A 22,946-nucleotide genomic window follows, 5' to 3' on the forward strand; every position below is an offset into this window, starting at 1 on the left:
TATTTGAACCTCATCTTTTTTTTTCCCAAACTAATTTCATTTTCACAAGGCTTTCTTAAAGGCACTTTAAAGGTGAAACAAATGATCTTGTTACAATTTTCTTTCAGCAATCTGAAACGCTGCTTCTTACCTCATTCCAGTTGGGCTCTGTGGAGTCCCTGTACACGCGTGTCTTGGCTTTGTTGACAAAGTAGCCGTAGGAGTCCACCTCCAGTGAGCAGTAAAGATCTAGGAGCAGAACTAGTGTTTAAGGGACGAGTCAAAGTGAACCATGAAGCTCTAAGGTGGTCCGTTAATAGCTTAGTTGAGACACAGGTGGGGGCTGAGGCAACATCGTGCATCTGGACAACCAGAAATCCTGTTCTTCTCTTGTTTTTACACATCTGCACTGTGTCCGACTCTCTCATTATATTAGGCTTTAAGTCAGACAATACCTCTTAGCTACTTTCGCCCACCAAGCTTTGTGGCATAAATTTTAAGCTTGTACATGAAGTAATCCCACTCGTTCCCCCCCTCCAGCTGCTCTCCCAGCTGGCCGGTCGCACGGAACGGCGCAAAGAGCGGAAAATTGTCACGGATCGTGACGTTGGGTTTTCTGATCAGGTAGACAAGATGGTGATTCTTACTTAAGCTTTGTTTAAGACCCGACGCGGAGTGGACGATGACATTCAGGAAGCCGTACAACCCAGAGGACTCGTCATCTGTGCAGGAAGAATTTGAAGACGAAGATTAAAGCAGGATGCAGCAAGTGTTCAGGTGAAGCTCATGCCCAGAAAGTCGGTAGCGTGGCGTCTCACCTTCCTTACTCATGGTCATCGGAATAGAGTGAACAGTCTGGAGTTTGACGCATGAGTTCGTGAGCATCTGCAGCTCCAGAGAGGTCAAAGAGAAGCTCTTAAAGACTGAAAAAAAAAAACACCATTTTGGGATGAAAGAAGTGAGATCACAGCTTCTAATGGCAATAACGACTTAAGAAATGTAAAAAACAACTTACACTTCTTCTGCTGCTCGCGAATGATCTCCCTCCACTCGGCTCGCTCGTAGTCAGAGGTGATCAGAAAAGTGAAGCCCTGAAAGGCAGCACAAACATTCACGCTGGCTCCATGCTGTAATTCTACGCTGTCAACAACAGAGGGCAGCAGCAGCCCAACTTAAAAAAAAAAAAGTTATTTCCCTTGAAATCAGATAAACACAAGGCTGTTTTTAGAGCCTGCAGGTCTCCCTCACTTTGCCGTTTCTGTTGGCCACTCTGAACGCCATGTTGGGGGACATGAGGAGCAGCAGAGATTCTTGCTCGGACAGCTTCTTCTTCAGTCGCTCCATCGCCTTAGCTCCTTTGGTCGTCCTCTGCAGACCAAACGGTAGAGTTAGAGCTCTGCAGGGCCACAGTCTGGATGCTTCTCTCATTTCACGTGCTGTTGTTTAGGTTCTTCGTGTTATTTCTGTTCAACTATGCCCACTTTGTTCCACAAAACCGCTTACCTGCTAGTGCTTTGAACTGCAGTGGGTTACATTCACAACGCCATTATCAAAACAATTAGCAGGGTGGCACAGAATTAATCATAGAAAACTTTCTTTTTAATTCACAACTATTCAGTACTGTGTATTGGCCAAAAATAATACACTATAAAGTCTGCAGTTGTAATTCGATTGGGGATTGGGGGGGGGGGGGTGCTCAGTTTCAGAGGGCCTGCTCTCACCTTCTCTCTCTGTATTTCATTCTTGATCTGGGATATCTTTATCTTCATGGCATCGATCTCCTCGTCCTGGACCAGAGGGATGGGATTGGACTCACAGTCATCGATGGTTTGGAAGGTCAGGTCAGCCAGTGGGATGTACCATTTGCAGTCATATTGTTGCCCTTTTCTTTAAAAACACACACACATGTATCAAGATCAACATTTCCTAAGAATCCCCATCATGGTGTTACATGTGTTTTAAAATGATGGTTCAATTATAACCTTCCAATAAAAACACAAAAATACATGTCAAGCTTGCATGAGGATTTTGGAAGACATGATCCAAACTCTCCAGCAGGGATGGTAGAGCGTCCCGGCTCGTGAGCGTCTCTGACCAGGACTCACCCTGCAGTCTGTTTCTTCAGTTTGGTGCAGAGCAGCAGGTCTGTGAAGAGGAAGACGTGACGCAGTTTCCTGGAGCCTTCAACCAGCTCCACCATGAAGCGATCCCTCAGCAGCTGCCGGTTCTGCCGCAGAACAACACCAAATCAACGATGCACCTTCATCCGGCTCGAATCACTTCCACAGACCTGCTCGGCTAAGAAGAGCACCGTTGTTTGGAAAATTTAAAACTTTTAACTCTACTAAACTGTGAACGATAACACGCAACAGAACCAGTAGAACAACCGCAGTTGCTGTACCACAACCTTCAAAGCCCAGTGATGGGATTTTGTGTGTGAGAAATCAACAGCAGTAGTTCAAAACTGTAAAACAAAAAAGGGAAGGATGTGTAGTTTTCTATTTTTTGGCAATAAACAATCTGAACAGTGGCTCAAAATAACTCCAGCTCAACGTTGATGAACAGAATCAGCAATTTTCCAACCTTGTTAGCTCTGCACCTGGACTGGAATCATCTGGAGGGTAAACATCTTCCAGTATTGTCCTGTATTTAGATATGCCCATCAGATCTGACCCGCCTGCCTGTCCCAGCATCGCCACAGCATAATGCTGCCACTGCCGTGTTTCATTGTGGGTATCGTGTTTTCAGCGTCGTGCTTCTGCCACACACCAGACCAGAGCATCTTCTTCCAGATGTTTGCTGAGTCCTACATGACTTGTTGAAAACGACAAAATCTACGTTCCTACCGTCTTTTTTAAAGAATAGCTTTTGTTTCCCTCCCTTCCATGGAGGACCAGATTTGTGGAGAACATGACAAATATTTATCTGTCAACAGATTCTCCCAACTGAGCTGCGGATCTCTGCATCTCCTCCACAGTTCAAAGCTTGGGATTTTGTCTTACAGCCTGAGCCTAACTGAAACTTTTCCAGAAGAGATCTGTGATCCTATTTGTTCACTAACGTTCTCCAACAGATGTCTGAGGCTTTTGCAGAACAGCTGGATTTATACTGACATTAAATCAGAAACAAGAGTGAACTCTACTTACAAACAGATTACTTCTAAAGGCAGGCATATTTTATTAAGGTGTGTCAGGGGACAGGGGAAGATGGCCAAACGGCCAGTGCACATTTAACATTTTAATTTTTTAATTATTTTCCAAAACTACATTTGTTTTCCTCCTATTACGTGATTTACGCATACATTTGTGCTGTCTACAACATGGAAACGTCATTAAAAGCATTTAATGGAGTCTAGATTGTCATTTCTCATGTGAGCTTTGTTTTGATAGCTTTGAGTTTAACACTGTGTGCACACCGTGTTTTTTGCTGATTCTAATTTAGAGCCAGAAGTTTCTATTCCTCAATAGACCTTCTACTCAATGCCAATCCACCCGGTCTGAGATCCAAGGCAGATGTGGTGGCCTTGAGCTTTTTCCTGCAGAAGCCAGCACCTACATTCCTCCACTGCCCTCTGACTCCTGCACAGAGGCGCTGCCCATGCGAGAGACCGCCCCCCCCCCCCTACATCCACCACAGCTGGAGAAAAACAAGGACAGCACTATGCCGTGCTTTTCCTCTGCTGCCCTCTGCACGCTCCAGCTCAGTTCGGCCTTGCTCCAAACACGCTGGTGAGGGAATCGAGCAGCGTCCAGCGGAGCCCTGGTTTTAAAGAGCCGCACCAGCGCCGCTTCCGCTTATTGTTTTGCAAAGCAAACGTGACCGCGAGTCAATAATCCGATGGAAAAAAACAGGAGCCGCCGCTGCACGAGATGTCACCCTCCGAACGCTGCATCTGTTTTGGTCTGAACAGTAACGAGACACGGAGCACTGGGACATGTACGAGAGGAAACGTTAAATAAACTCTATGATTTAACGGTCAGGGTAATTACAGGCAGCCAAAGTCCAAAAAACATCAGCAAAGATACAAATTTAGCAAAGAGCTGACCATATACAACAGCAATCTAGTCTTTTAAACTGACTGCCAAGGCTGGGCTTGTTATCACCACATCTCTCTGTGTGATTTCAGACTTCCTCGACAATATGCGAAAGAATGTTCTCAAGAAGGTAGGGTCTAAACTACAGGTTTAGATCCTGCCCCCTTCGGGAAAGATAAGTTCCAAGGAAAGAACAGAGGAAGTTCCCAATCAGACCATCTGAATCCAAGCAATGAGGGGGGGGGGGGGCATAAAGCAGTCAGGAAACACAGATAAGTCAGCACACACACCCAGTGCAAAAGGTTGGTCGATGAAGCAACGTGCAGGTCATTTCTGGGAAGCACCATTGAGGCCGGAGCAGGGAAGGATGGGAGTGAGCACGGCGGCAATCGCTGATTTTCCTGGTTTGCGACACGGAGACCCTTTTGCGTCCTGTGTTTGTTGCCGTTTGGTCTCGAGCTTCCTGGATGGTCGGCTCGTTTCACGGCAGACAGGCTGAGATGAGTCAGCAACGAGCTGACTCACACTCCTGTTTTATTGCAGCTTCCAGACACCTTGTGCTCTGAGCCTTTTTACCGTCAACTGTCAACACAGGGAGGATGTTATGGGGGGCAGGTATAATCCTGAAATCCACAAAAAGGCTTTATGATGGAAATGAACCAGCAAGTCACATGGGTGATCACCTTTTCTTCCCTAATGGGCCTGGCTTCTTCTGGATAGGCTGACATGACACATGATGCATTTAGGGTTGACACCAGATATTTTCATTCAGTTTCCTCACTGCTTCCTGGTTTAGTTCAGGAGGCATCAGCAACACTATTGCTATTTGCAAGTTGGCAGAAGAATTGACAGATAAAAAGTTTTAGAGAAATGCATTATTTTCTGTATGTCAACTGATTCATTTGTAATATCTGAGCTAAAAAAAGACGAAGACCCATCAATCCATTTAAGGCAACTTCTCACTTCCTTGCCTGGCATCATGTGAAAAAAGCAAAAGAAACCGAGCAAGACATCCTGAGGAGAACTGTGGAGCTCCACGAGTCTGTTTCATCCTTAGCCACAGTTTCCAGAAGCCTGACCTAACATCAGGGTGCTGCTCTCAACTAGTTTAAGTCATACCTTTCCCATCATGTACAACATGTACCGATAATAATACATTATAAAATCCTGCCCAACAGGGTCCCGTTCAGTATTTCTATCAACGGACTTCATTTACGCAGATGATGCCATCGTCGGTGTGCCACTAATTTATATGTTGTGATAAAGCTACAAGCTCCCTGTCTTACCTTAAATGTCAAAAATAGGGTTGGTATGTATTTTAATAACACCAGTAAACTTGAAGCTATACCTAATATTCATGTTAAGGGCAAAAAATTAAAGATTGTATCTAAAGTGATGAAATGAGTCCACCTAGACTAGACTCTTGGGTTAAAAAAAACATGAAAACAGTATGAAATCCAGTCAAATACAACATCTCCTCTCTCAGACACATAAACAGTCTCACAATTGAAGCACCTTTGATGTTTTGTAATGCTATGACTGTCTCCCACATGACCTATTGTGTTTCCTGTTGGTTTCAGGCCTATGAGACCACACTGAAACCACTCAGTTCTCTCTATAACCAAGCCCTAAAAGTGTTTAAGATCTGCAGATCTGCAAACATTTTCTCAAAATCTAAAAAAAATACATATTGTCTACTGTGCCAACATAACTCCTAAAGTTGTGTTCAATATTTACTTATTAATTACTGTTGATATGTCTGTATCTATTTTTAGTATCAATCAACATAGGCCAATTGACCTTTTTAGGAAATATGTCTTGTATTGGAAATTAATTAAGAAGAAAGTATTTATGGGTTAATGGTCATTTTGTATTGTGAATTTTTATTATTTGTGAATTGTTCTCATTGTGAGATTAATATTATTGTACATGGTTCCTGACAAACAAACTAAACTCAAATAAGAAAAAGACAGTACTCCAAAAGCTATTTAAAAAGGCAGATTACAGTTTGTAAATGCACCAGGGTGCCAAGACCTCCCTTTCTAGAGGCATTTCCTGTGGTCGGATGAATCTAAAATCGAAGCGTTGGCCTTTGATGACCATTGTTATATAAGCTTGCCAACCTGAGAACACCATCCCAACTATGAAGTATAGGGTGGTAGCATCATGCATGGTAGTTTTGCAGCAGGAGGGACTGGTGCACTTCACAAAATTCATAGCATCATGAGGAAAACACACTGTGTGGAAATATTGAAGCAACATCATCAGACGTGGCCAGCAACAGGTTTAGCTTAATATTTTTGGATTGAGGTTATTATTGGGAACAGTTCTCTTCATAGTAGTAGAAAGATTTCATATCATTTTAAGCTTGCGGAAAGTGTGAGCACATTTTTCGAGTGATGGAAGCTAACCGCTAGTCAGACGTAGAGTATTTGGTTTAGCTGGCTTTGAAAGAGGAAAACACGTCAAAGTGAAAACATTCATACTAGTAGGATTAGAGCTGCAAGATATCAGGCAAACATGTCTTTGCAATAATATTTTTCAATGTGGAGATGAAGAGATCGATTTTGATTAATCCACATTTTCTGGACACTTTATTTTCCTTCATTGCAGTTTCCCCTTTGTGCCTTAGCAGCTCAGCCACTAAAAATATACATACGGTGTACATCAAGAGCAGTTAGAGCATTCAACTGGCCAAATATAATATTGGTATGCAGAGAGTGAATGAATGGCAACCAACCAAATACTGCATCCAAACAGTATTTTGCAATGGTGATATTGCAAAAAATAACGATGACGATAGCAGTTTTATATATTGTGGAGATCTTACATAATGCTATGTAAGCAATCATTATGGAGACTATAAACCTGAGACAGGTTCGATGCTGAGTTTTCACTAAGCAACATCCATGTTTCTACGTTCCGTTAGCTTGGTTGAGTCTATTGGTTGTTTGGTTGGATATGATGCCAGTAAAAAAGGATTTCATGTGTTTTTATACGGTTTATGCAAACAAAGACTGTCAAAGACAGTCAGTCTTTGACAGTCTTAGACAATCAGACAGTCGCAAAATCCACTACTGACATAGAGAGCCTGAATGGATGGTACCTAAATAACTAGCGAAGATTTATTGCAGTCCAGGCCGCTCTTGGAGATATGTCTGTTAATTAGACTGATGTTGATAATAAAGTTATGACATATTGTGCAGCCCAACTGTAGACATCTGCTTCAAGTGTAATTTTATCCTAAAAAATTCATTCTTTGGTCATTCATCTTCCAGTCTTCTAACATATTTTTTCTTCCAAACAACACTATTGACTCCTTAACCATACAATCAATGTTTACAGCTTAAAGGCTAGTGTTAACATGCCAAAATTGCTAAAAGAAAAGGTGAAACCTCCATTATATAAACATTTAGGACTGTCTCAGATCAGGCACTAACATTCAGTTGGACTTATGCTCCAACTCTTTAACATAGAGCTCGTTAAGACCATTTCCATGATTATTGCTTTATGTTAGTAGCCTAATAGGCTTACAAAAATGGTAAACCTCTTAAGCATCAACAAGAGGGCCCCATTCACACCAGCCACAGCCATTTAGATTGAATTCTCATTATTATGTATCAATTTTACAGCATGATCCAAAGCACAAACTGCCCTTTCAGCCCAACGCTACAAAACAAGCTTTAAAACTGGGTTTCATTTTGTACTTTCAGTCATAACTTGGTTTTTCCAAAACTCATTTTATACCTTAAAGTCATTTTGCACCCAATATGGGTTGTGGCAAGGAAGGAAAGCGTAGGACTAATATAAAACCATCTAAACCTGGAAGAGTTGAGTTTGTCTGGCAGACCTTTTCTCGTTGACCATTTTAAATTAGGTGCATTTGGTGATACGGCGTTACTGACATTTGGGTCTTACATTTAGGGAAGCACCAACTTGCATTACTTAGAGAAATCCAATCCCAAGCTAGCATTTAGTTAGCCTACATGAACTCATATACCCACAGTAGGTCATAAAGCGATTAATCCAATCCTGGGGCGGTAAAGCCAGCACATTTCTAACCTCACCTCTCCCTTTTTAACAGTCATGGACTGCCTGCGTGGGGTGATCTCTTCATTAATGCTGGACAAAAAGTTCTGGGAGATGCGCAGGGCGTCCTGTAACAACGGGTAGTCTGGATGGCTGGATGGCGTGTGCTTCAGCAGGTCCTGATAAAGAGCCCAGAAGAGTCACAAATTCAGTTTTCAACGGGGGTCCACCATGCAAGGGGACGTTGCGGCTCCTGATGACAAACTTACGTGGAGAACCAGAGTGCTGCGAGTCACCCTGTCCACGGGTTTGTAGAGGAGAGCTGTGGAGGAGGAAGAGGCGGCTAAACGGGGGCTGTTCCAGTTAGCAAAACACAGATGAAGGCTGACCTCTACAGCCAGAATCAATACTCACTTTCCAGCGAGTTTTTAGCTGACTGGTCTTTGCATTCCTTTGTGCTTTTCACTTTGAGGTTCTGACAGAGAGATAACAGGAAAAACAAAGGGGGAAAAAAAAAACACACCCTCATTAATTCACAGTTGGCTCCACTGACTTTCCACTGTGACGACCACAGAAAAGTGCCCTGTCATCACTTGTCTGAGGCGGCGGTCCGCCCTCGAACCCCTGCCTGCAGCTGTCCCGCCGCGCTCAGTGCGACCACATACCTCGGATATCTCTGCAAACTGAGCGTTGGCCTGGCAGCACTTGTCTGCCGTCTCCACAGCAACCTTGTAGTTGTCCACGAAGGCCCGGTACACCCCCAGCTGGCTCGCCTGCAGTGAGCAGAGAGAGAACGCAGCGATCAGGCTCGCTCCTTAGCAGGAGATGGATTTTAGGGACCGGTGACTGCAGCCGTGACTCCGCAGCACAACTCGGGTCGCCTAACGGATGCAGATGAGAGCGGATCAGCGTTCGCTTCGAAAAACATAAACCCCCTTGGCGTATGCGCCTTTAATCTTTTGCCTTTAACGGTGAGCGCCGAGCTAACTCCTCAGACGTCAGCCTCCTACGGGGCCTGCTGCACTCCTCAGCTGCTTGTAATGTGGTGAAGTCGGCTCTTTTATCTGTCCAGGAGATGCCTCCAGGCGGTCTAGGCAGACCTGCACTCCGCCGAGCTTTAAAATTAGAGCCAGACGCGATCGCCTTTTCACTCCGCAACTCTTTGCTCTTTAAACAATCGTTCACCATCATAGGATGACGTTTAAGCAAAAGCTGTAATTAGTTTGTAAAAGTTCCAACTCAGACGCTAAACGGTGGTCTCTTTGATTGAAGGACGCACACGACACGCGGTGCTTCTTGTTATTTGATGCCGGGTGGTATTACTCACAGAAAGATGGAAATCAGGTGAAAAAAAAAAAAAAACAGTCACTCTTTTCTTATTTTCTTTTAATTTCAAGTAAAAGCTGCTCAAACGTAAAAAAAACCCCAGTGATATTCACAACACTTTGCTCACACCAGCCACTCAGATACGCCGGCTTTGGGTTCAGACCAGAGGTGGTTCTAGACAGGGGCCAACAGGGGCCCATGCCCCTGTAGAAATGATACTGGCCCCTGTTATGGCCCCTGTACTAAAGACTTAATGTTAAATAAACTTCTAATAATTATTTGCAATGGCAAAGAAACCATAATTGATTGGTCACTTTGACCAATTTTATTTTTTACCTATACAGTTTTACTCTAAGAAGGATTTAGAAAATAAGATGTTTCACGTTTAGCTTTAGCTGTATTGAGCTGGGGGCAAAATTTTCAACTGCTAGATCAGGTGTCTGAAACCTGCAGTTCCAAAACCACAAGTGGCTCACTTAATATTATTACACAGTTAAATATTGCTATTTTATTGTTTCACTTTTTTGTTCTGTCCCCCTGTGAAAAAAACACTGGCCCCACCTCGGCCCCCCTGGTAAATTTGGTCTAGAACCGCCCCTGGTTCAGACTCCCCTATTCTGTTGCTTAGCAGTAGCCTCGGATCCCTTCAAGTTGGATCAAAGTGGAAAAACAAGTTTTGTGTTTCTATGCGTTGTCCAGACATGTTAACTGGATGCAAAAAAAAAAAAAAAAAAAAAAAAATGTTACATCTCCCATTCAACAAGGAATCTGGTTACGCTTCGAACACAAACTTGGTACGGCCGGGTTTTTTACGTTGGCACAGGAAAGGCAACATGGGAGAGCGGCGCTGCTTTCAGGGTCATGTAGGAACTCATCCCACCAAAGTGACGTTAAAACCTGTGTACCAGCTTTTGGAAGAGGTCGCCCACACACTGCTGCTGGCTCCAGTCTTGGACCCGGGGCAGCAGCGCGTCGTAGAAGTCCTTGTGGATCTCGTGGAGCTCAGGCACGTTGAAGAAGATCGTCTCTATCTGCTGGATGGTCAGCATCGGCTGGGAAGTTGTGGCTGCAGCCTTCAGAGGCTTCATGGGCTAGGAGGAGAAAAAAACACACGCAGACTATTCAGACAAAACAGCTGCTTTGTGTTTAAAAAATCTTAAGTACTGTACGTCTTCAAAATACTCAGCTATACACTTTTTAAAAGGACTTTATTTGATTAGTGCTTTACTTTCTTTGCATGGAGCAAATGTTTTTCACATAGTTATCATTGGTTTTCAGGCCTGTCACGTCTAAACAGATGTACCTATTCTTTAAAGCAAAAATAAATATTGTACACCTACCGGTATATTCTATATGATGTCAATTAAGTGTCATTTCTTTATTTACTACCAGTAAAAATGACGTTTGTCTTTTGCCAATATGCTGATTTTTCTGAACTATCCTCACTGGTAGCCAGTTATACAATAGTGACTAAATATATTTCCAAAAAACACTGAGATCTGTCTATATTTTTCCTTTTTAATTAAACAATTCATGTAGTGATATTTACTAATATAGTGTGTTTTTTTTAAACAAAACTTCAGTCACATTTTTGGGGAACTCAGTTGTCACCAGGTAATGTTGCGTCAAATCCACGCCGTTGTTAATCAATGGAGTGAGCAGTATCTTTTACACAAACACATATTTCTGTGGTGGGATGAAGGTAACTGAACATTCGCCTCCACAATCAGACTGTAGGTCCTGCTCAGACAGAGATCCGTGTCTGGATCTGCCCAGACACGAATCCTCCAGTCTAGATCTTCCAGTCTGGAGCACCCTGACAGGAAGATCCAGACTGGGAAAGCTCCCACGGGACACGCCGCCCAAATCAGATCCAACTCGCACCGTTCCTTTTGGCCGTTGTGCTTTTTTAAGCTGGGGAATATTCAAACATAAAAAATAGAATAGAAAATTTTTTTACCCGTTATAAAACATAAAAACATACGGTGCTGTGAAAACAGATTTGACACCTCACATGTTCCTTCAGTTTTTTTTGCCTTTTTGTCCCACTTAGAGCTTTTAATTTACAAAAAATAGTGTCAAACAGAGACAACCTGAGCAGATATAAAACTCAGTTTTGAAGGGATCATTTTATTTATTAAAGGAGATAAAAGCTATCCCAACCATCGTGACGCCATGTGAAAAAAATGTGTCATACGCTCCGCCGCTTGTTAAATCATGAAATAACGGATTAACCGAGTGTTTCCGGAAAGCTGAAAGGTTTACCAGCCACATGTAGGCCTGTTTAATCGTCAAACCTGTTTAAACAATAAATCAGTTATTTAGAACAAGTCTGACAACGTGAAGTCGGCTGAACGTTCTCAAAAAGCAACAGATCGAGTCCCAACCTAAAGAAATTCAAGAACAGAGGAGAAGTAAAAGTAACGCGATATCAGAGGGTTAAAAAGGCATTTCTTTGGGACTCCAGTGAACCACATGTGGAAGATGATCCACATGTAGTGAAAACATAGAAGACTTGTGAAGCTTCGGAGGAAATGCTGGTCTACCGAAATTACTCCAAAAGGACCAACAATGACTCCAGGAGGTCCAAAAAAAACAGAAAATCTAAAGTACTGCAGGCCTCACCAGCCTCAGCAGTCAATCCCTTCAGGAAGTTGTAATTTTAACTATTAATTCAAATTGAATAATTATTCACCAGTTTTCCACAGAGTTGCAATTTTCACCAAAACTTTTCCACAAATCTGACCTGTCACCTTAGTGCCGCCCGGTTCACTGTGCTTAGTGTCGTTTTTTCCCCCCCCCCATCGTTCCTGACCAATCACTGCGACCCAGTGGAATTGTGACCAACCCCCTCACCTTACTTCACTTCCTGTCTTCCCAGTTTCGCAACTTTTGAAACAGAACCTGCAAGACGAAAACATTTGCAGAACTTTCGACTTCTTCTGTAATGGCTTGAAAATAATAAAGCTTGAAAAAAAAAGTCTGCAACTCAGACCGAAATCTCTCTGCGGACGTGAAACTGCAGCTAGCCTTCCACCGATCCCCCACTGAGAGGGTTTTGGTGTTTTGCATTACAGTGACTCCACAGCAGCAGACAGGAAAGGGATTAATAAAGGCACTTAAAAAAAATAAATCATCGGCCGCCCCCCCCTGCCCTCACCGGAGGACGTTGCCAGGTTTCGGCGTCTCTCCAGGGCTAAGAAAATCCTGTCTGACCTCTCACATCCTGGTCAGCAACTCTTTGACCTTTCTGCGCTCTGGCAGCGGATAAAAGCGTTTAACAAGTAGGACAAACCACCTCACAAGCAGCTTCTACCAAAGACTCCCAAACAATGACTCTACCAGGTAAAACACAAGTTAATGCGCAATATTTTCAAGACCCACTGTCCAGAAATGTAATGGGTGACACATTAAAATGTCATTGTGTCATGTGAAAGTTGAATAACGACAATAAAGTCTTTATGATCTTTGAAAAAGCTGCTGCAAAAATCCGGAAAGCTAGGCCACAACAATCACACAAAAAAAACAACAACATCGCAACCTCCAGGACGGACTGAGCAGAGGTCAGAGTTCATGATCACTCCAGCTTCTGCTGCTTGCTTAGCGTGGCGTAACAGGTATTAGGTAGAGGAGGCAAATACTTTTTCATATTGATCCATGCGGGTTTGGATAGCCTTTTTTTCCCCTTTTCAAATAAAATAATCAAGCCTGCTGTTTGTTTCAGGTTTATTCAGGTCGTCTTTGACTTTCAGTAGATTAAACGACTTTATAATCTCGGCTGCTCCCAATAGACATTATTACTGTTTACATCACAGCAATGGCTGCACCGGTTCTGATCCGCCCATTAACTGTTCATACTGATGCTAACTTCCACGCGCCTTAGCTAGTGATACTGCTGCACTACCATGCTTATTGCATCTTCTATTATCCTGCATTATGTAAATAGGCTGGAGTTTTTTTTTTTTTTTTTCACTGTGCAATATTTACTCTGGTATTGACTTTTCATCTTCTACTCTTGCTGTTTCTCTAGAGCTAATTTTAGATTGGACTGGTTTGCCCTTTTTCCTTCTATTTTTCATAGCTAATAGTTGCGTGTCACTGTGTGTGTGTGTTTGCCACTGTCACACCCAATTTCCCCGCTGTGGGACAATAAAGGAAATATTATTCCTATTAGTTTGATAATCTAAAACATTTAAGTGCAACCAAAAAGCTAACTGTAAGGGGGCAGAAACCTTTTCACAGCAATGGTAAAAAAAAAGAAAAAAGTAGCTATTAGACAAATAAAAGCAGCATGTTAGACAATTACTTGTTTACTCAGGCTTGACAATTAAAAGCGTATCATTCTCTCAGTAGCTTGCCACCTATTAACCAGGGCTGGGCGGCGTAAATAAACACCTAAAGGTGTTGTTAATGCAACACGGTGGAACAAAGGTGTGACATGTTGATAAGAAAAAGATGTGTGAATGGCTGCCGACGATTTGAGGCCAATCGAGATAAACCAGGACATGTTTTTTGGTACATCCTAACACATCTGTTAAACACAGAAGCTGCATCAGAATGCGTTCAGCATCACTGATATTATTTGGAGTGTTTTTTATTTTATTGTTTTTTTTTTACGTACTATCAGCAGGGCCTCCAGGTGGCTGAGGTAGGTCTCCTCACTGGCCAGGATCCCAGACAGAACCCACTTCCTCATCTCCTGCCCCTTTTCCTGCTCCAGCTCCACCTGAGCCAAACATGGGATGGGGAAAAGAATGGAAAAAAAAAACACATTAAACAATGAAAACTTTCTCCGTTTAGAAGAGATTGTCCAACCGTGACGGTTACTGAATTAACAGATAAAACCTAAATGTGTTTAAGCTTCAATAAACTGCTCGCAAACAGCAAAGTCTGCCGTTGGGAAACTCTGTAGGAGTTTTACATTCCGGGAGGCCTGCAACAGACACTCCTTGCCTCTTAGAAAAGACAAACGGGTTGTTTTTTTCCCCCTTTCTCTCTCTCGTACCAAGGAGTTGTTTCTAACAGGTCAAAGACATCAGTTGTTCAGGCTGGAATAATTCTGTTAGTTTTTAAAAAAAAAAAACCTCGGTGCGGAGCAACGAACGGAGCGGCACCGAGCTCCGCTGCTGTGCGTGCTGGATTAAAAAGAAGCCGCCGCGTGTTGGTGGAGCCCGCACACCCCCCCACCGGGATGTAGGCTTTGAAAATCACCAAGTGTACACATCAGAGGATAAGAATACCACAGATAGAAGAAGAACAGAGCAAAGAAGGGGGGGAGGGACGCCTGGTCTTTTCAAACATCTGTTCAGCCGCAGCGTGTTTGCTGACTGCGTACGGCCTCCTTCACCGACGCCCTGCTTCACAACCAGAAGCATTCCCCCATCTGGGAGCTATACGTCGCTCTGTACTTTAATCAGTGGCATGTGGGTTACTGACAGTTCTTTATTTTTGATTTTTGTCTTACAGCAGAGAAACAACAACCTATGGATAAAGTGGGTTTAAATGACTATAAGTCACACTTTTTTTCATAGTTTGGCCGATGTGTGTGTTTTTCCCCCTCTTTATGACGCATTTTTTGACTGATGCGACTTAAAATCCGAAAAATACGGTAGTTTAATTCTGCAAGTAAATCTGCTATCATGTATTAGGATCGAGTCGAGATGACATAGACCTGATTTAACTGTAACTGAGCACGTTGGACCGATTTGGCTGTTCTAACTAAATGAACCGATGCGTGGTGCGACAGGTTTACACTTTTTCCCACCTTGTTGCTTTGGTTTATGTCACCAGAATAAGGCTGAAGTAAAACAAAGAATCAGCTCTTATAACTAGATTTGCGTTTCTGTGAGTGAATTTAAGCAAAGCTCCATGCCATAACACTAGCTGGTAACTGAAATACATCATTAACGTATGGTTTGGATTAACCGAGGGGCAGTCTTGATACCCTCTGAACCTTCACATATTTTCTCAGGTTCATCGAGTTTCATTGTGAAAGACCAACAGAAAGTAAGGCTCAACTTTCAAGTTAAAGGGAAATGAAATCTAAATATATGTTCAGTCGATCAGCCCAGGCCAGACGAGACATGACAAACACTGTAAGTGGAGGAGAGCTAACTCATCATGGTGAAACATGGTGGCGCCCCCGTCATGCTGTGGAGAGGCTTTTCTTCAGCAGGGAAAAGGGAAACGGGTAGATAGATGGAGCTAAAAAGAGATCAAACCTGGAAGAAAAGGTGCTGGAGGCTGAAAAAGACCCGAGACTGAGGCAGAGGTCCAGCTTCCAGCAGCATGACGGCACTAAACATTCACCCAGAGCTGAGTCGAGTTTAAAGCACATTTGTGTTAAAGTGGCCTAGTCAAAGCCCAGACCTAAATCTGGCTGAGAATCTAGGGCAAGATTTGGAAATGAATGCAGCAACAAGAGATGTAATGTTTACTGGAACAAAACACTACAGACCCAATGTTGTCAGATGAAATTTGTCGTGCTTTAAAGCACGGCACCTAGAAGCCTGATTTTAAGTCCAGAGAAACTATAAAGGGTTGAGGTCACTCAAACACCACAAGCATGAAAGATTTTATGCTGTTAAGAAAAACATCTACCTAAAATGAGAAAAATATCTTTTCTTCTTTCTGGTACGCCTAACACGGATAGCAGGAAAGCGGAGCAACAGCCTTTGGAGCCCAGAAGGAGGAACCACGCTTAATGAATGTAGTGGAACGCGGCGCGAACACAGGACACTGGAGGACAATGCAGTGGCAGAGAGGAGGAAGCCGCGGCAGAAGCAGAACCGTGAGCTGACAGATAACGCGTCGGGGGTTGTCCGTCGCAGCAACTTTACCGACTGCGTAGACTCCAGGGAACCGGAGGACTGCGTGTCGCGGCTGTTCCGGTTCCTGGAGCGGAGGCGCGGCGAGGAGGAAGGAGACCCGCTGAAGGACAGAGGCTCGTGGAGGCGAGGCTGGTGCTCCTCGGAAGGCTCCAGGTCATAGCCATATGACGGAGGGTTTTCCATGTAGGGAGCGTCTAGGAGAAAACAGGCAAACAAAGCACAATAGTCACATGGTGCGCTGGTAAATTGCTAGGTCATGTAGTTAACACAGAGACACATTATGGGCGAGGCGCCGAGCTGAAGCCCCATTTCCAGCTGGAATCTTAACGCTAGGTCAGTGCAACATCACGTCTGCTGATCGTTTGGTCAGCCTGGGCAGTGGTGGCTTTTCACAGTCTCTGGTGCTCATAAACTAAATTAAAGTTAAGATTAAGTAAGGATATCTGCAGTAGGGGTAAAATTCAGCATCGACTGAACTGAAAATGTGTCTCAACAGCAGTTTTTACGTGTGCTCCCACCTGAGCTGTGGGGCTCTGCAGCTCCTACAGAGTCGCCATGGGATTTTATTAGGGGTGCACGTATTATCAGCATTAACAGCGGTATGGGCCAATGTTAGTCATTTTCTAATGCATCGGTATCGGTCCGATAAGTAAAACTGGGCCCATATTAACAGCCGATGTTTATTTCCTTCTAGTTGCCCTTAGTGCCTTTGCTCCAAGAAGGGGAGAGGAATGGTCATGTGACAGTGGTGCATCGCAGCCAGGATCGTGAGGTTCCTAAACGAAGCAGAGATATGCCTCACATCCACAAATTCAGCTAGCATAGTTTCCAGTCGGCACAAAACTGTACAACATGTGACCAAACATAGTTGTACACATTTATTACAGAAACATAAATGTGCGTACACATCAGTAAATATCCGTTATCGGACATAACAGCAATATTAATATCGGATATCGATATCGGCCCAAGATTACAAATCGGTGCATTTAGAGTGTATTTTTTGGTCATATTAATAAAAGATGTTGTGTTTTGTCATTTATTGCTCAAATTCCACATGAAAGAATCATTTAAACAGTGCTAGTCTGTCTATATCCGATTATAGGATTTGTTCCCCAGTATTGTTTCACTTTTGGAATATCTGGATTTTATTGTGTCAATGCACTCACTGGGTTTCCATGAAGAGAACAGCATGCAATGCTGAATATGTGTTTAGGAAAATATATTGTCAAAGTATTATTAAGAAGAAACGTTTACCATAGTGTGACTTACATTAATTTAGTCATTTGCTTATTTTTAAGTTACACAAGTGAAGGGAAGCCTGTTCTTAGCTCATTGTGTAAAACCACTAGCAGTAAACATTTAGGTTTTGATGACAATGGCAGGGCCGCCATCTTTTTTTTCCCACAAGCATGGTTCACAGATTGCATTTAGTTACACTTCAAGTCGACTCCCAGACAAAATGCTTTCAATAAAAATAAACCTTTTTAAAATAATTTATTTTTCTTTTTGTGAAACGAAAAGGTGGGGGGGAAAAAAATCAAAAATAATAAATTTGGTATAATAAGCCCTAGTATGCCCCTAGTTAAACACAAAAACTTAAGGAAAACCGATGCATGGATTATAGTGGTTATTATGATGTTTTCAGCTGACAGTACATCCATGGCAGCAAGCTCTTCTGTTTTCATGTTAAATCCTCCATAAACCCGTGACCTACATAAATCAGCATACGGCCCGTCCCAGTCAGCCAGGTGAAGTCAGGTGAGTGGATAGACAAGTGAAAAGGCAGGGCGAACGCATGTCAGCCCCTTCGCCTACATGTTTTTTGTTTGTTTTCTGCTGTTAAAGAGCTTTGTGTTATGTTTACTTCCACTTCACTTAATGAAATAAAGTCTTAAAACCAACACTGCAACAGATTTCTTTCACAATCCTGTAGAAAAGGCAGAAAATAGATTTCAGTGTGGGTCGTGTTGCAACTACAATTCTTGCAGCCAGCCTGTGCTGGAAAAACAAGCGAGGAATACAAGCGACGCTTGTCATTCAGTCTTTTTAAGATTAGCAGCCTACTGCACACTGCAATTACCGTCAGCCACTCCAACTCACCAACACGTATAATCATTATTGTCTTCGCCGTCGTCAACTATCTGGCAGCTCACTGGGAGAATAAAAGGCATCTAAAAGTGTAGTCCAAAGAAAGAGGACGTCTAAAAAACCCTCGCAGTGTCGAGCAAAGTATTTTAAGAGGAGGCCGTAAAGCTGGTTTACCGCAGCATGAAAACAGGAAAATAAAGGATTCCGGAAACCGGGGGAAGATGGAGCCACGTCCCTCTGGAGAGCCCTAGAGAGGTCGCGACATAAAAGATGACATCCAACAAACAGCCGAGCTCAGGAGGCAAGGACAAAAGAGGAGACTAATGCCGTGCAGGCAGCTACGGCAAGCTGAGGAGGTCCCGGTGAAAGGGTTCACGGTGGTCAAGACATTTTATACAGCAGGCCGAGAACAGGACGATCGACACGTCCTCCCTGAGCCGACCATCTCAGCACCACCGCACCTAACTACTACCAGAGTTAGAAGTTAGGAAACACCAGGACGACATGGGCGAGGGCCGTTTTAAAACCCCTGTTCTGACATCCTCACACTGAGCCGTTTCTGTCTCATGTGCAAAGCCGGCGCTGGCCTGGCTGCGGTCAGTGTGAGAAAGCCGACATCACAATGGAGCCTCAGCGAGTGCAGTTGTTGCAGCGATCACAAGGACGCCCAAGTGAGGAAGTGTCCAGGCAGGTCTGCCCGGAAAATCTAGCAATCGGTTTGCTCCAGAGAGGAAACAGGCTTTCTACACAAGGTCATCTCTGAGCAAACAGCCCCCTACTCGCACTCCTAAAGCCTCCCCCTGAAGTCAGGGCCGTTACATCCCATGTTTACACAGCGCCCACACTTTGAAGGGCAGGCATGCATAGTTTAACGAGTCTAATAAAGGGCTTTTGAAGCACTTTAACGCTACTTTTTTTACAACAACTTTTCCCCCTTTGTGCCTCAGACAGCAGTAGTTGCCTGCGGTTTCAGCGCCACCCCCCCCAAAAATGATTCTCAGTCCGCTTTACTGCCAATTTCAAAAGGGTGTTCCCCAAGGTTGTGTACATGGAACAGTCTTATTAGTGCTTATAAACAGTCTCCATTCGCTTGACACCGTTTGTTATTTCTGCACAGATTTAACTCACAGAGCTGCTTTAAATCTACTGCCGACGTGCTTTATTTGTACTTCAGCACAGTCTGACACTAGTTCTGAACATGTTCAGTATTTCTAAATCCAAGGAGTTTTGATTACAGTAATATCACTGCAAAAACGAAACTGAAAATAAGTCTATTAGTCCTTGATTTGAGCACGTAAATAAGATGATTTGCCAATGGAATAAGATTTTTGCACTTAAAATAAGAATAACTCATCTCCATCATCTTATTTAGAGGGAAGAATATCTAAATTATCTTATTTTAGGTGTCAAAATACTCACTTCATTGGCAGATCGTCTTATTTACCTGCTCAAATCAAGGACAGACACACTTGTTTCAAGAAAATTTTACTAATTTTTAGTTCCGTTTTTGCAGTGAATATAGGAACTTTCCTGCATTTGATAATTGGAGTACTGCAAAAATGAAATACCGTGATGTAGGATTGTCAAGTCAAAGCAGATGCTGATAAATTGTATATTAAATGTAGCCTCCCGTTGTTACCCTCTCTGTATGTACTACACTTGAAAGTAAATTGTTTAAGCAGATTTTCCCCAAGTCTTAGAGTATAAAATAATCTAAATTATGGGCTGACAGCTAAACCCGCTCTCCGATGCAAAGTCTCTACAGACTATGCATCTCTAAGACAATAACATTTATGGAGTACCACTGTTTTTTTATTAATAGAATAGACGCCTGATCAACTTAGATTAGTCTTAGTACTCCCAGAAAGATTAATGAGAATACAACATTGCCTCCTAGATTTGCATTACCTCAACCTAAAATGCTTTTTCTCCCATTTTTATGTAACAGGCACACCTGCCTTCATAATATTCCTGTAAATCAGTCGACTCGTGTATGAACACACACGCAGAATAAAGCCAATACGCTGTTCATGGATCTAAATACCTCTTCCAGGCTTATAGAGCTGAGCTGCACCTCAACACTCTTGCAGAAACCCGCATTGATAGCCGCTCCGCTGTCACTAGACAGCGCTTCATTTGCGTGACTCAAAGTATTAGGCATAAAGCTGGAGGGTGGGAAAGATGGCTGTGATGACCGTGACACGGCTGCCCAAATACCCGACTGTGCGCAGCTTAAAACCCCTCGCAAGCTCTGCAATGGAAACGCAATAAATACGTTCTAATGACGTTACATAAGAGCAAACAGCTGTGGGACTGAGCTCTGTGGCGCAGGGGATCAGACACAAGCTGATTTCGCTTCGGACGTCAGTCAACTCTGTAATTCTGGTTTTCAAGAATTTCATTTAAACCTATTCCAGCGAGTCAGGTATTACCACATATAATAGCAAAAACACATATATGATGGAAACACAGTTCAGCAGTAAACTGATTTCCCCCACCCCTCGCTTATGGACACGCAGATCAGTTTTAAAAATAGACCCTGAGAATCTACCAAACAAAGCAGGTCCCAACTCTCAAGCCTGACTCTGGAGAACAATTTGTCTTCATGAAGTGCTTCTCCTTCCTGCGGCATGGGCACAAAAGACCCGCTCAGGACGTCCAGCCATGACAAAGCAAAGCCGCATTGAGAGCCCTGATCCTAATCCATACAGATGAACTATGATAACACAGGCAGAAAGGGAGTGACAGATGTGCAGCAGAGACACAGTCAGCTTCTCTTCCACCGAAATACTCAAGTACCCCTGTCGTTGCCAGAGTCCGGCCTTTGGGAGACTCGGATTTTCCATTTCGTTAAAACCTACAGCTCGTCCTCGCCTTTAAAACGAGCTCAGAGAGCTCCTCGTGCAGCACGTGAAAGCTGTCTGCGTCCACAGCAGTCTGTGCTTCTGCTGATTCATGCTGGAGGACAACACAGCCGAAAGCCGCGGCCCAATATCTGATTACTGGACCTTGATGTAACAGAGCTGTAAAGACCACAGGGGGGAAAATATCAATTCTGTTCAACTAACGCCATCAAGTCCAGACACCGGTTCCCAAAAGTAAAAATCAACAGAGCAAAAGGTCGATGGATCGAGCCCAGCCGGAGCCAAAATAGTAGCATCCATATTCCCCCCCCATCCCACCCCACCAGTCCACCCAGTGGGAACACAGAACCCAGCCCAGACCCGTGAGAGCACAGAGACGAGCCACGCCGACTCGTCGCCCCCCGCTGTGGACATATCGACCGTCCAGGCAAAGGACAGCCAGCTGATGGACAGAAATCTGATCACAAGTTCCCCCAAATAAACCAGGCTTGCTTAATGCAGCCCAGAATAGACCCTAATTTGAAATTTGACCCTTTTTATAACCCACAGAAGAGAATAAAGGTGCAGTGAAGGACGGCCTCTCTTCCCGACGGGTACAACAGCGTCATGAAACGACCTACAGGAGAGGCCGGCGTGAGAGGTTTATGAGAAAATTGTTTTAAAAAAAAAAAGCTGTTTGATGGTTTCAGGAAACGGATCCTGGTCTGGATTGTGTCGTCGCTGAGGAGGCAGGAGCAGCAGGGGAGGGGGGGCATAAAAAAGAGGTGAAGAGGTTGGAGGGTTCCTCAAACAAGAACCTTGACTGAACTCTGGACTAGCAACACAAAACGCATTAATACAAAGACTGCTGATCAAAACTGAAATATCTACATTCCTCTATCTCATGTGGCAGAAAGAAGAAATCAGGAATCCTCCGTATGACTTGAGGTTGGTCTGTGCAGCATTAACTGGACTTTTACACGTAAAATGTGTAAAAGGCAAGGCAAGGCAAGGCAAATTTATTTATATAGCACAATTCAGTACAAAGACAATGCAAAGTGCTTTACATGATTAAAATATAGCAAAATAAAACAGAATAAAAGCAAGTAGGAATAAAATGTAGATAGAAAAAAGAACAAAAAAGTGGTGATTCAGTTAACTAGAACAGTTGAAGGCAATCTTAAACAAATGTGTTTTTAATCTTGATTTAAAGGAACTCAAGCTTTCAGCACTTTTACAGTTTTCTGGAAGTTTGTTCCAGATAAGTGGAGCATAGGAACTAAATGCTGCTTCTCCTTGTTTAGTTCTGGTTCTAGGTATGCAGAGTAGGCTGGAGCCAGAAGACCTGAGTGGTCTGGAGGGTTGATACACTGATAACAAGTCTGTGATGTATTTAGGTGCTAAGACATTTAGGGATTTATAGACAGAAGTATTTTAAAGTCTATTCTCTGAGCTCATTTTGCCTCGTCCAGGCCATCCGTCACGGCGGATCCGGACACAAATTGCGTCTTTTTTTCTCCTGCCGAGCGTAACGACGTCAACCGACGTCACGCCCTGTCGCTTGTGTTCAGCGTCTGCTGAACTGAGAGCCCCTTTAAACCAGAGTTCCTCTGAGGTCCACCAGCGCATGGAGGGGATTCGTCTAAAGAAAGCCTAAAATTAGTGCCAACCGTAGAGCGGCGAGGGTCAGCCGTGAGCCGCCCAGCCCCGCGCACCTACTAATCAGCGTACATTAAAATAGCTCAGGGTGGCCGGCCTCCAGCCTCGTAACGTGCCACTTTACAGAGAACGGGGCCCGATAACTGCGCCGGGCG

General features: G+C 43.6%; 1 protein-coding gene across 1 annotated transcript in view; it reads right to left on the minus strand.

The window, feature by feature from the left end:
- Nucleotides 1–22,946, minus strand: part of si:dkey-91m11.5 (PH_BCR_vertebrate and RhoGAP_Bcr domain-containing protein) — a 43,648-nt gene that overhangs the window by 10,308 nt on the left and 10,394 nt on the right. The window contains exons 2-15 of the mRNA XM_012882149.3: nt 16,208–16,392; nt 13,990–14,094; nt 10,274–10,459; nt 8,708–8,815; nt 8,457–8,517; nt 8,312–8,364; nt 8,081–8,221; nt 2,085–2,206; nt 1,701–1,866; nt 1,228–1,347; nt 995–1,070; nt 798–902; nt 627–701; nt 131–228 (exon numbers count right to left, since the gene is read on the minus strand). Coding sequence (XP_012737603.2) covers nt 131–228; nt 627–701; nt 798–902; nt 995–1,070; nt 1,228–1,347; nt 1,701–1,866; nt 2,085–2,206; nt 8,081–8,221; nt 8,312–8,364; nt 8,457–8,517; nt 8,708–8,815; nt 10,274–10,459; nt 13,990–14,094; nt 16,208–16,392 — 1,601 coding nt within the window. The remainder of the gene's footprint in view (nt 1–130; nt 229–626; nt 702–797; nt 903–994; nt 1,071–1,227; nt 1,348–1,700; nt 1,867–2,084; nt 2,207–8,080; nt 8,222–8,311; nt 8,365–8,456; nt 8,518–8,707; nt 8,816–10,273; nt 10,460–13,989; nt 14,095–16,207; nt 16,393–22,946) is intronic.

The sequence above is a fragment of the Fundulus heteroclitus genome, chromosome 12 (genome assembly GCF_011125445.2).
Source record: "Fundulus heteroclitus isolate FHET01 chromosome 12, MU-UCD_Fhet_4.1, whole genome shotgun sequence".
Classification (NCBI taxonomy): Eukaryota; Metazoa; Chordata; class Actinopteri; order Cyprinodontiformes; family Fundulidae; genus Fundulus; species Fundulus heteroclitus.